Source organism: Macadamia integrifolia, chromosome 11 (assembly GCF_013358625.1).
Source record: "Macadamia integrifolia cultivar HAES 741 chromosome 11, SCU_Mint_v3, whole genome shotgun sequence".
Taxonomy (NCBI): Eukaryota; Viridiplantae; Streptophyta; class Magnoliopsida; order Proteales; family Proteaceae; genus Macadamia; species Macadamia integrifolia.
Window position 1 is genome coordinate 23,422,025 of NC_056567.1, and position 12,482 is coordinate 23,434,506.

General features: G+C 41.5%; 1 protein-coding gene across 1 annotated transcript; it reads right to left on the reverse strand.

Moving 5' to 3' along the window:
• Positions 1-7,529: 7,529 nt before the first annotated feature.
• LOC122093001 (putative glycine-rich cell wall structural protein 1) lies at positions 7,530-8,208 on the reverse strand. Its single transcript, XM_042663280.1, has 2 exons — positions 7,857-8,208; positions 7,530-7,732 (listed from the first exon to the last, which is right to left on the reverse strand). The coding sequence occupies exons 1-2, from the start codon at positions 8,206-8,208 to the stop codon at positions 7,530-7,532; spliced, it is 555 nt and encodes a 184-aa protein (XP_042519214.1).
• Between the last annotated feature and the right edge of the window lie 4,274 nt (positions 8,209-12,482).

The window sequence follows — 12,482 nt, forward strand, 5'->3', positions numbered from 1 at the left end:
TGCAGCGTGCCTTGGGATCGCAACTGAACTTGAGTACAGCTTTTCACCCACAGACGGACGGTCAGTCGGAGCGAACCATACAGATATTAGAGGACATGCTCAGGGCATGTGCAATGGAGATGAGTGGCAGCTGGGAAGAATATATACCTCTTATGGAGTTTGCATATAATAATAGTTACTAAGCTACAATTGGGATGGCTCCATATGAAGCGTTATATGGCAGAAAATGCAGAACTCCTTTGTATTGGGATGAGGTAGGTGAACGACGAATGTTAGGACCGGAGATGATCCAGATGACTTGTGACAAAGTCGACGTTATTAGAGAACGGATTAAAGCAGCTCAGTCCCGTCAAAAGAGCTATGCAGACACCCGCAGGAAGGAGATTGAATTTCAGCCAGGAGAAAAGGTATTTCTCAAGATCTCTCCTACTAAAGGTTTGCAAAGGTTTCACAGAAAGGGGAAGTTGAGCCCAAGATACATGGGACCATTTGAGATCTTGTCCCGGGTTGGCTCAGTAGCCTACATGCTTGCCCTGCCACCTTCACTTGGAAATGTTCACAATGTATTCCATATATCCATGCTGAAGAAGTACGTGCATGATCCATCTCATGTACTACCCGTGGAACCAGGGTACCTAGAAGCTGATATGACTTATATAGAGCAGCCAGCTGAAATTTTGGACCGGAAGGTGAAAACCCTTCGCAACCGTTCCATTTCCTATGTAAAGGTGCGATGGGCTGGTCATTCACTTGAAGAAGCATCTTGGGAGGTAGAGGATGAAATGCGAGCCAAGTACCCTCATCTTTTTGATCAACCAGGTACGCAATTTCGAGGACGAAATTTTTCAGAAGGGGGGGTAATGTAATATCCCGCTTCTTAAACCCGGTCTGATTTCGCGGTTGAACCGGTTGAACCATGCAGGAACCGAGCCAGAGGATGTTAGAGCGGGTTCCTTATGGGCTATGATGGCACGGGTGACCTTAAACACCGGCTGGCCCGACAAGTCCGAGCCAGTGCCAGAAGAGACGGGAGTACCCAAACCGTGTACGTGCACCCACCATAAGGCTATGTACGGATAGAACAGGTATTATATCCGTATTTTAAGATTATGTACGTATGCTACATTGTATGCTTGGGGTAGGGTCCGAGCCGAGGTCAGAGCCCGGTCAAAATCCCAAGTTTTTACTCTCGGATGGGTATGACCGGTGGGTACCCCACCCACCTGTGTGACCCATCCGACACTATTCACTTAAGTAGGAATAGTATATATAAGACTTTATGATTTCCTTTTTTCCATTTATTACCCCCGTACGTTTGGGAGAAAAGTACAGAGGAGAGAGAAAAAGAAGGTGAAGAAGAAAGGAAGAGGAAGAAAGGGAAGATTTCAGCGGCGCCGAAGCTCGATCTTGCCATTCCGGTGCCGGAAGAGTAATCTTCAACTCGAGATCTACAGTTGGAGGTAAGAAAAGCTGGGTTTTATGAACATTAACCCTACCCACGCTTTAAACCCTTGATTCGAGTATGGTTTCTCAAGATCTTGTAAACACCCTTTGAAATGTTGAATCTAAGGTTTAATAGATGATTATTATGTTGATCTTGAAGGATTTGAAGAGATATTGACAAGGTAGAAGGAGCATTGTGAGTTGGAAGTGATTTGGAGAGTTCGAAGTCATTTTTGAGCAAAGAAGGTAAGATGGTTCCCCTCACTCGAATCTAACTTAGATCTAAGCTAGAACCATCATATAGGACTTTAAAGGTGTGAAGAATGGGTGGGGAAAAGCCCTATTTGGATCCCCAAGGAATGGAGGAAGTGGAGAAGAAACTGGGGTTTTTCCGCCAAAACCGGTGGGTACAACCGGTGGGTCCCTACCCACCTGAGACACCCACCCGAGAGGGCCAGGGGGTCCCTGGCCAAACCGGCGGGTAGGACCGGCGGGTCCTACCGGCGGGTCCCTACCCGCCGGTCCCAAACCGGCGGGTTGGACCGGTGGGTAGACCACCCACCTGAGTGACCCACCCGAGTGGACAGAATTTGATTCTTAGGTCCGATTGAGCCCAAATCGGACGTGGGACCTTCTTTCGACGTTCTAAACACGATTTTGACGTCGGATTTCATTAATTTTGATTCTAAAATGGTGAAGTACTAACCCCGCTCAATTTTGTTAGGTTCACCAAAGCATACCCGATTCGCTCCGGATCTCACCCGTACCGAGCGGGACTCCTTGTACGCTACAAGTAAGTGGAGAGAGAGGACGTTTGGCCTATTTCAAGGCATTTGTTTGGCATTCATATAACTATATCTAATTTAGTCATGTCATCATGAATATGCTATATAGATTAGTCATTTCACACATTGATGTGCATTTATGCTATGTTTACTTTTCAAATGCAAATTGAATGGGATTTTATATGTCAAATGTGTACATCATGTTGCATAATGCATTGATAGACTAGATGCCGTGGTCGGCTTGGAAACGAATGCATTGGTGGCCCGTGGTATGGGACACGGAGGCACTATGCAGTCGTACTACATATAGGAGCATGCGGTATTAGGATTCTCACCATCCCGTGCTACGACCCTTCTCAACAGGGGTTAAGGTGTTGGGTTGCCACTTGGGGGGAAGCAGGGGTCGCGGTTGTCGGACACTGTGGCGGTTAGGCATTACGCCCGGCGAGTCGTGTAGGACAGCCGGCAACCCCGGTGGTATTTCAAGAGGGCCAATCGTACTGCTTTTAAATTGCTGGAGTCAGCACTGTTATTTCATTTATTTACATTTCTGTTGAGAGCCGGTGGACGGCATTGTCTTTATTTTTCCGAGTACTCACGGTGGGCCTTCTCCAACAGCCCTATGGGCGTATCGTAGGAGGGAGTTCGCGGCTCGTACCCGGAGTATACGCGCACTGTGGTTGTAGTAGCACTAAAACCAAAGACTTAGTAATGTTGATTAGGTGTGTGTGATATAAAATGACTTGCATGGCATGTAGTGCATATGATGTGATGTGATGTGATGTGATGTGTGGACTGTTGTGTGTGGTCCACCTCTCTACTTACTGAGCTAGTGAGCTCATTCCACGTGTACACCCCTTTTTAGATGATTTTGCAGGTCATGCATCTGAGGAGCAGGGGGTGGGTCCCACAGTCGAGTTTCCTGATGAGGACTGGTGGACCCCTGAGGAGTTTGAGCACGGCGTAGACTGCGCGTGTGAGAGCTGTGTTGCGGGGCAGCGGTTCTGAGGCCGAGCTGAGCTCCAGCCTTGATACCGATGCCGGGCTGTGTACTCTGATGTTTTGATAATTTCCTGTATATATCTGATATTCAAACTTTATTCTTTTTGTGTATATATATCATGCCTTCGGGCCCAAATGTATATAATTATGGTATCGCCATTTGGGTATCAGGTATATGGGAATTATTACAGGTAAAACTTAGTCTTCCGCTGATTTGATGAGTTGATGTTAGTGTGTGTATGCTGTGGTGGAATACAGTATCTGATGATCCTGGCAGGTTTGGGTTAACCGGTGTTAACTCGGTCACCGCTCTGGTTCAGTGTGAACGGGGTGTGACAAAACTGGTTCTTCTTCTCCTACACCTTCTGATATGCACGAAGCAGGTATTCGGATGCTTCATTTGGCAGAAGAATCCAAGTTCCAGATTAATAAACGATTCCTTATTCAGGAATATCGTTCCCCAAAGAATGAAGGAAAAAGAAAATTATTTGAAGAGCATTATCCTTCTAATTCGGATCGTCAAATGCTTCATGAGAAATGGGTTTCTCATATGGAAACTCACCAAATTAATCTTCCTTTTTTCTCGTGGTTAAAACTGTATCTTCTAGAAAATCGATCCTCTAACACTTCTCAGGTTAGTGAGATTAAGAAGATATCTACCACATTTACTTCTCAGGAAGGAACAGAAATTGATTCTGTTCATCCTCCTTTTCAAGCCTTAAAAATAGGTGACCAGAAGTTTGCAGTGCCAATTAAGACTTCCAGCCAGAATACTAGACCTTTGACTGAAACTCAGCTTAGTCATGTTGTTGAACAAAACAACTACACTAATCTATGTCTCCAGTCAATTGGCAACCAAACTGATCGTATTGAGACCATTGTAAATTCTTTACATCCACATACCCCATCTACATCTCATACGAGAACCAAGTTTGACTGGCCAACCATTGCTTCTCAACCTAGAAGCACTCCTCCTAAAGAGTCGACTTCTCAAACTAGAAGTAATCAGTCTGTCTTGTTTAAACCACCTCCTGTCCTGACCATTCCTCCTAAGAAGAAAACTGAGTCTACCATTCTTGATGAAATTGTGACTAGACTCCAAAGACTCCAGGTCACAAAGGACAACCTTAAACAACTTGAAGACAGCCAGGCTCTAACTCTCTCTCTTGCTGATCTATCCGATTCTGAAATCGAAACAGCAGAAAGAGAATTCCAATCTATGCTACCTAATTAGGCAGCAGTTCCTGAGTCTCTTCCTCAGCTAAATCAAGTTATGGGAAGAGCTCGAAAAGTTATGCCTACCGCTCAGACAAATTATTATTATCCTCGACCTTCTCCTGCTAATTGTCAATTCGAACTTGAAAAAGACAATTCCAGTTTCCCTGTCGATGGTAATACTATTTTTGAGTGGAATATTGATGGTTTATCAGAATACCAAATCATCAATGTTTTGAAACGGATGTTAATGTATGCCACTGCTGCAAAGCTCAATCATTCATCCGATTCTGATGTTGCTAAAATGATAGCAACTGGATTTTTCGGCCAACTCCGTGGTTGGTGGGACTTTTACTTGTCTGAAGAAGTTAGACAACAGATAATCGGTGCTACAACCAGTGTTCCGCAACAGATGACTGAACAATTAGCTGATGGCAATTACGCCCAGCGAACTGTTTATGTTAACCATGCAGATGCGGTTAATACTTTGGTTTACACCATCACTCTTCACTTTGTTGGACCAGCTGAAATTCTAGCTGATCGAACAAGAGAACAATTAATGAATCTGAGATGTCCTACACTATCTCATTATAGATGGTATAGAGATGTCTTCTTTGCTAAAGTCTTTTCCAGAGATGATTGTAACAACGCTATATGGAAAGAAAAGTTTCTCTCTGGATTACCTCCTTTATTTGCTCAAAAGGTCAGGTATAGACTTAAGGCAAAACATAATGGCACTATTCCCTTTGAGCAATACACATACGGGGAATTAGCTGCTGAAGTTTGCAATGAAGGTCTTCAACTCTGCACAGACCTTAAACTTAAGAAACAATTGTCTAAAGAGAGACAAGCTGGATTCCGAGAACTTGGAGATTTCTGTGAACAGTTTGGATTTGAAAATGTTCGTCCTTCAGGTCCGAAGAAACCTCATCGGAAACTCTCTAAGTTTTCCAAGCCTAAATACCAGGCTAAACCTTATAAATCAAAGCCTAAGCGCTTCTTCAAGAAACCTTTTCTAAATCCCGTCCTCAAAACACTTTTCCCAACAAACCCCCTGTTTGTTACAAATGCGGAAAGGTAGGACATTATAAGAACAACTGTCGAACTAAAGCACGAATTAATGCTTTAGAAATAGATGATTCTCAAAAGCAAAATCTTGAAAGAGTCTTACTATATAGCTCTTCTGACCCTGAACCAGACTCTGAATCTAATTCAGATCAAGATATTGCTCAACTTGAGTTCGATAGTGATTCCTCTGAGTCTAAAGCCCAGACTCCTCACTATAGTTGTGATCCTTTTCAGGCTATGCTTAAGGAAAATGGTTTGATGGTTCTTTCTTCTGAAGAATCATTTCTTCTCAAAACCATAGATCAAGTTACTGATCCTGCTACTAAGGCTCAACTCTTACAAGAGTATATAACCTTAGTAAAGGATAATTCTCGGCCTAGCCCTGTTCCTGCTCAATCCAAGGTTCAAGATTATAGTTTCAAAACTATAATTAATCGAGTCAAATCTACATCTCTGTCTCGTGAACCTACTTTACAGGAACTTCGAAAAGATCTCAATGACACTAAGACTGAAGTTCAAAATCTTAAGCAACGTATTCAGATTCTTGAACTTTATAATACTCAGAACTTCGAGCCATATGTAGAAGAAGAAGCTTCCTTCAAGGATCTACTAGCAGCTCAACCAGTGGCTAGTACCTCTGCATCTCCTGCTGCAGTTTCTTCTGAAGATGCTCAAGTTTTAAGTATCCAACAGGTTCAAACTCATCGATGGCATGTTATGATTGACATTGTTGTAAACCATGAGTTTAGCCTCAAAACCATCGCCTTAATTGATTCAGGCGCCGATATTAATTGTATCAATGAAGGCCTTGTACCTTCAAGATACTTTGAGAAGACCACTCAAAGATTAGTTACTGCTGATGGATATAGAATGGAGATTGGGTATAAACTCCCTTCTGCTTCTATCTGTTGTAATGGACATTGCCTGAAGACTCCTTTTATTATGGTAAAAGGACTTGCTCAATTCGTACTTCTAGGCACTCCATTTCTATCCCAGTTGTATCCTATGCAAATTGATAATATTGGTCTTCACTCGATGATTCAAAATCATCCTATTACCTTTCATTTCATCGAACCTCCCAAGGTTCATACGGTGAATGAAATCAGGACTCAAGTACAGTCCAAAGAAAAGTTCATATGCTCTTTGTCCTCTGAAATCTACCAAAAGAGCATACAGCAAAAAATTAATGATCCTAGTTTTCAAGTTCGAGTTGAAAACTTTCAAGCTCAACTTGAAAAGGAAGTTTGTTCTGATATTCCTACGGCATTCTGGTCAAGAAACACTCATATTGTTACTCTTCCCTACACGTATTCTGATCACGCAGATCTGGTACAACTAATAAAACGTTAAATCATTGAAGAGTCATTTAAATCAGATATGGACCATTGCATTGGTATCAATACACGTGTCACCCCCTGAAGGTGGTATTGCACGGAATTGTACGAGATCGGAATTGCAGACGATTTTTTTCCATTTTAATTAGTAAGCCTTATTTCTTCTTTACTAAAAGAAATATTGCGAGAAAAATTATTGTTCTCCCAATGACAAGGATTAATAATTTTATGAGATGTCAAACCATTGATGTACCTAACAACAATAGAATTCTTGGTTGTTGAGCTTATGTTGAATTAAAGGAATAAAAAGAGATGAACAATATATTCACATGCTATTGAGCAAATATGAGATAATATCCCATTCGAAATTCGAAATTCGAAATAAAATTGTTCATAGTGTTGCAATGTGCCTTGCCTCGAATAAGAATAACATCTTACTCAACTTGTTCTTGGGATCTACCTCTTATTTGGCCTTTTACCTGGATCCAACCATCTAAAATTTGCCATGTCAAGCCTTGACGTGGCATCGGTTACAGTTAAATCTCAACGGTAAATTGAAAACTGAAAACTGAAAACTGAAAACATTTTTACTTTTATTCATAGAGACCTCTAGGCTCTAGGATCTACACAATACATATATGATCTACATCCCATCAGACCGCCACTCTACTACACAGTAATACTACATCATGGAAATGAGACTTATGGGTTCAACAGAGACGGTAACTGTGTCCTCAAGGTGTTCCCCCGTGGCCACCGCCGGAGCCATACCCTGACCCATAGCCAGAGCCAGAGCCACTGCCGTTGCCCGAACCACTACCACCACCACCGCCGCCGCCGCCGCCACCTCCACCACCGCCTCTACCACCACCGCTTCCATACCCACTACCACTCCCAGAACCGTACCCAGAGCCACTACCGCTGCCAGACCCATACCCGGAGCCTCCACCTCCGCCACCTCCACCACCTCTGCCACCTCCACCACCTCCGCCAATCCCACCACCACCACCTGAGCCGTATCCAGATCCATATCCAGATCCGCTACCAGAACCATAGCCGGAGGCACTGCCGCCCCCACCACCACTACCTCCACCTCCACCTCCACCTCCACCGCTTCCATCCGCCTCTCCTTCCTCACCACCGTAGCCAGAACCACTACCAGAGCCATAACCAGATCCATATCCAGAACCCGAACCAATGCCAGAGCCACGACCACCACCACCACCGCCACCCCCGCCTTCACCACCACCTCCCCCTCCTTTAGCAGCAGGTCCGGTGTAGATAGAAGGCCTAGCGGCTAAGCAGAAGTTCACAAGGAGTAACACCAAGAATGCAAGACCCAGTACTCTTGAACTCCCCATGTTGTCAATTCAAAATGGGTAACTAAGATTATCGACCTTTGCCTTTTGATACACTCAAAAGACTCCAAGTACAATGCTTCGAAGATTGCTATGAAGGAAAATTTAAGGTTGGGTCCTCTATATATAAGCACTTGAGGGGCCACGTTTCCTAAGCTCTCTCGACTGATCTAGTAGCTTCTTCATCTTTTAAGAGGGGTTTGGTGGAAGTGGCAGTGCGGCGGTGGCTATTAGTTGGTGGAGGTGGTGTTGGTGGTGATGGCGATGAAAGTGTTGTCTCTTCTCTTCTCCATGCATTTCTATATTCACAAATAAAGATTCTTCTTCCACTTTTGACTTGGGGAATACAAATTTCTATTTGGTCCACCATTCACATTGTCCATGCTCTTAAAAGAGGGAATAAAAATTAAGGCCATGGCCATACACTCACCAATCACCACCACCTACCTTCCCAATTCGTTATGATGAATCCATGGGGTGAGTGGTATCCACTTCAGAAATACTGACACGTAGAATCGCATAGTGGGATTGGCACTTTCTCCTTGAGCCAGTACTTAAGATAGGAAAACAATTACGTATGATTATATGATATATTTCTGACTCTGATTCCTTATCTATAGAACTCGACGAGTCAATAATCTGGCATGACTCTGGGAATATTGTGGAGGGTCCAATACTTAGGGAGTAGTGGTTCGTCATCTTAGTATATGGAAATCAAGACACGTCCAATGACATGATTAGGGTCAATATATAGATCGATTTTGATTTGATTTCATCGATTTTGATGTGAGAATGAATGAAATTGAAACACGAACTAATTAGGATGTATCGATTTTGTCTTGGGTTTTTCTCATAGCCTTATAGTATCAAACATTGGGCTGTGTTCGGTCATCAATATAAGAAAATAAAATAAAAAATTGTATTATTTTTATTTTTTTAAGAAATTCTCATTGTGTTTGGTATGTCCTAAACCAAGAGAAGATTATCTTTCTAAATTTCAAAATTCACCTTGAGAATGGTGAAGTTTTCTTCTATTATAAGAACTTTTTTTTTCTTCTTTTCTTTTCTTCGATTAGTAACCAAACGAAGATATTTTTTTAATTTGTTATCATTTCATTTTTTTTTCTATTCTTTTTCTCTTCTTCTCTTAGCTACCACACAAAGCTTGGGGCTATCAATCCCATAGGCTCATGGGCCAACTTATCACAAATGAAGGAGGGCTTGAAATGGGCTGAAAATTAAGTAACTGATTTGGTCCATTATGGACGTTTGGGTCCATGGTAGTAGAAACGAAGGCATGGGACGATCTATAGATGCTCGGCTTGGGCCTTCTATTGAACATGGGTTTGATTCATAGGTAGTAAACTCACATATGACACGTGGATTTTTGCCGTATCTGAACTTTTCAATAAAAAAATTTATAATTTAGCATATCGATCCAATATTATATGTGTTTTACACGCGTATAATACATTTTATTCTTATTAATACATTTAATTTGGGACAAAAAAAAAAAACACAACCCCAAAAGTCAAAATGACACTTATCACTTTCTATAGGTTTCTCGATTTTGAGAAAAAGGTGGATGACACACGTCTCTTTTTCTTATTTATTAATTCAAACTCATTTTTTCATATTGCCCTCCCTCTCTCCTTTATATCTTATATACCATTTATTTAACTTCATTTCAAGCTTGTCCAAAATCTATTAATCAAATGCCTTATGTGTCCACCGTCCTATTCTTATCCATTAGCCTATGAAGTCTACTTAATTATAATTTTATCATCTAATATAAAATTTTACCTTAATTACTAATCAACCGTTGGTTATTAAAATTGAATTATTGAATATCTGAATGGACCTATACGAGATTTGATTTAGTTTTAGAATACAAATCAGCATTAGTAGGGATTACTGTGGATTTTCTTGTTTGATAATATAATATCAATAATGATATTTTAATTTGTTAAATGATTATTAACATGCTATTATTATTATTATTTTGAAAAATATATGCTATTATTTGCTATGATAGAAAGTGGTTGATGGATCACCTATCAACATTAGCTATGAAAAACATGATTAAACTTAATTAATATTAGATCTAAAAATAAAAATAAAAAAATTGAGAAATGATCTCCAATTAGAAAGCTAGATTGGATATAGGTGTTTATGACAGAATGAGATATTAGAAGTAGTTGTGAACAACTAGTTTTAGTTCATTCTTAATACCAAAATAAATCCATATTTTTGTTCTCAGATTCTACATAGCAACCGTATTAAACACGTACCGTATCATTTCTGTACATGTTTTATTGTGCCGAACATTTAGAAAAATATTATTACCATATGGTCCATGTAATTACCGTACGTATCCGTTCCAGTATTATTGCCATCCACAAATTTACTAACTATGGTTTGATTAAGTGGTTCTTAAAATACCCACTATGTTCATGGGTTTACATGAGAGGGTTTAAGACCAACCCATAAGAATCTGGGTCATATGGGCCCATAAGCACTGATGTTCCTTTTATAGAACCATTGCTCCGTGAAGAGCCTTAGGTTGGGTTTGAATTAATGGGAAAATGTTGAGTATGCTAGCACATTAACTAGGAATAGAGCATGCTAGCATCTATTGGCTGTTAGATGATAAAGTTGCAATATAAGTCATTGGATGAAAAATGGCAATACATGTAATATGTCCAATGCAAATGGTAGGAGGGAGGAGGGAGGAGGGAGGAGGGAGGAGGCAGGAAGAGGGAAGGAGATGTTGAACTGGTGGATTGCAGTGGCGAGAGGGTATACGAAATACATACTGCGTAGTTGTACCCTCACTCCCTCACCTCTCGCCGCTGTGATCCACCAGCGGAACATTTCCCTTCTCCCTCGTCCTCTCTCTTGTTACTAAACCTACTACAACCCACTGACTCGTTATTTACCTCCTTTACCCCCCAACCCCGCCCTCACCAAATTGATGGTCTCTACCAGAAACTTTCTCCTCCCCTCCCACAAGCTTGATTGGTTTCCCATAGATTGTCCATGGTAGCACATTAATTAGAACCACCCCTTTTTAAAATAGCCACAACCAACCACCCCCTGCTGCCCTTCTAGCAACATCTCGATAGCCAACTCCAGCCACACCCACTCTTACGAACAAGAAAATGAAAGGAAAAAAAAATCTGAAATCCAAAATCCAAAATCCTTCGTATGTAAGAGTGTAAAGCCCCAATTTTGTTTTATTTTTTTTTTAAAGTCTAATTCGTTGCCTATGGGTTGACATTGTTTCAATTCTGTTTCTTTAACTAGAATGTGGCGAGATGATAAACCACATACCCCTCTCTCTCTCTCTCTCTCTCTCTCTCTCTCTCTCTCTCTCTCCCTTTGTGGAATGAAAGAAAACTAGTGTCCTAAACGGCCAAACTCAAGTCGTTAACATCCTTCCCTTAATAACAGAATCTTGTTGGGCTATGTCTCCAATTTCTTTTCTCTAGACTCTATCCTTGCTAAGAAGTATTTGCCTCTCATAAACATGAATCCACTACCCTTGCATCTCCCCAACTTTGGGTTCTTTGACCTTGGTTTTCTGACGTTGCTCCCAACTTATGCGTTAAGAAACTTTAAAGTGAAAGAGAGGGATTAGAAAATGAGAGAAAGAGGAAGGAGATGAGGGAGCCTCAGCGCAAGAGGTGGGCATAGGGAATGGGGGGAGCTGAATTAGCAGGAGAGGTGTGACTCGGGGTTGGGTAGGGGCTGCTAGTGGGGCACTGGTGCAGCAAGGAGAGTATGGGAAAGGGGAAGCCAGTATCGAAGCCAACCAAGGAGGGGGAGGGGTCGTCAGAGAGAGAGAGAGAGAGAGAGAGAGTAATCGTAGTTGTATATGAGTATTCCTCAAGAAAATCGTACCATAGCTGAGAATTTCTCTCAATGCATGTCGATAGGATTAAATATAAATCCACCGATTTAGATCAAATTGACAAAATCTAATGGTTAACAAACGCTAGCATACCTTATTCCTAGTTAACCCACTAGCATACCCAACCCTCTCCCTTAATTCTATGGGAAGTCTCTCTGTAGATGCGTAAAACCATGGCAGACTTATGTGAATCCACCTATGTAACAGACAATGCCTTCGACCTCAATTGGAAAACTTTGAATTGGGAATTTTTTGGTGGATTTATTTGATCGAGGACTGACCCATCTTGCTCTCAAGTTTCAGTCCCATAAGGGGTCAAAATATTTTTCAAAGTTCAATAATGCATTCCAAGAAATCATATAAA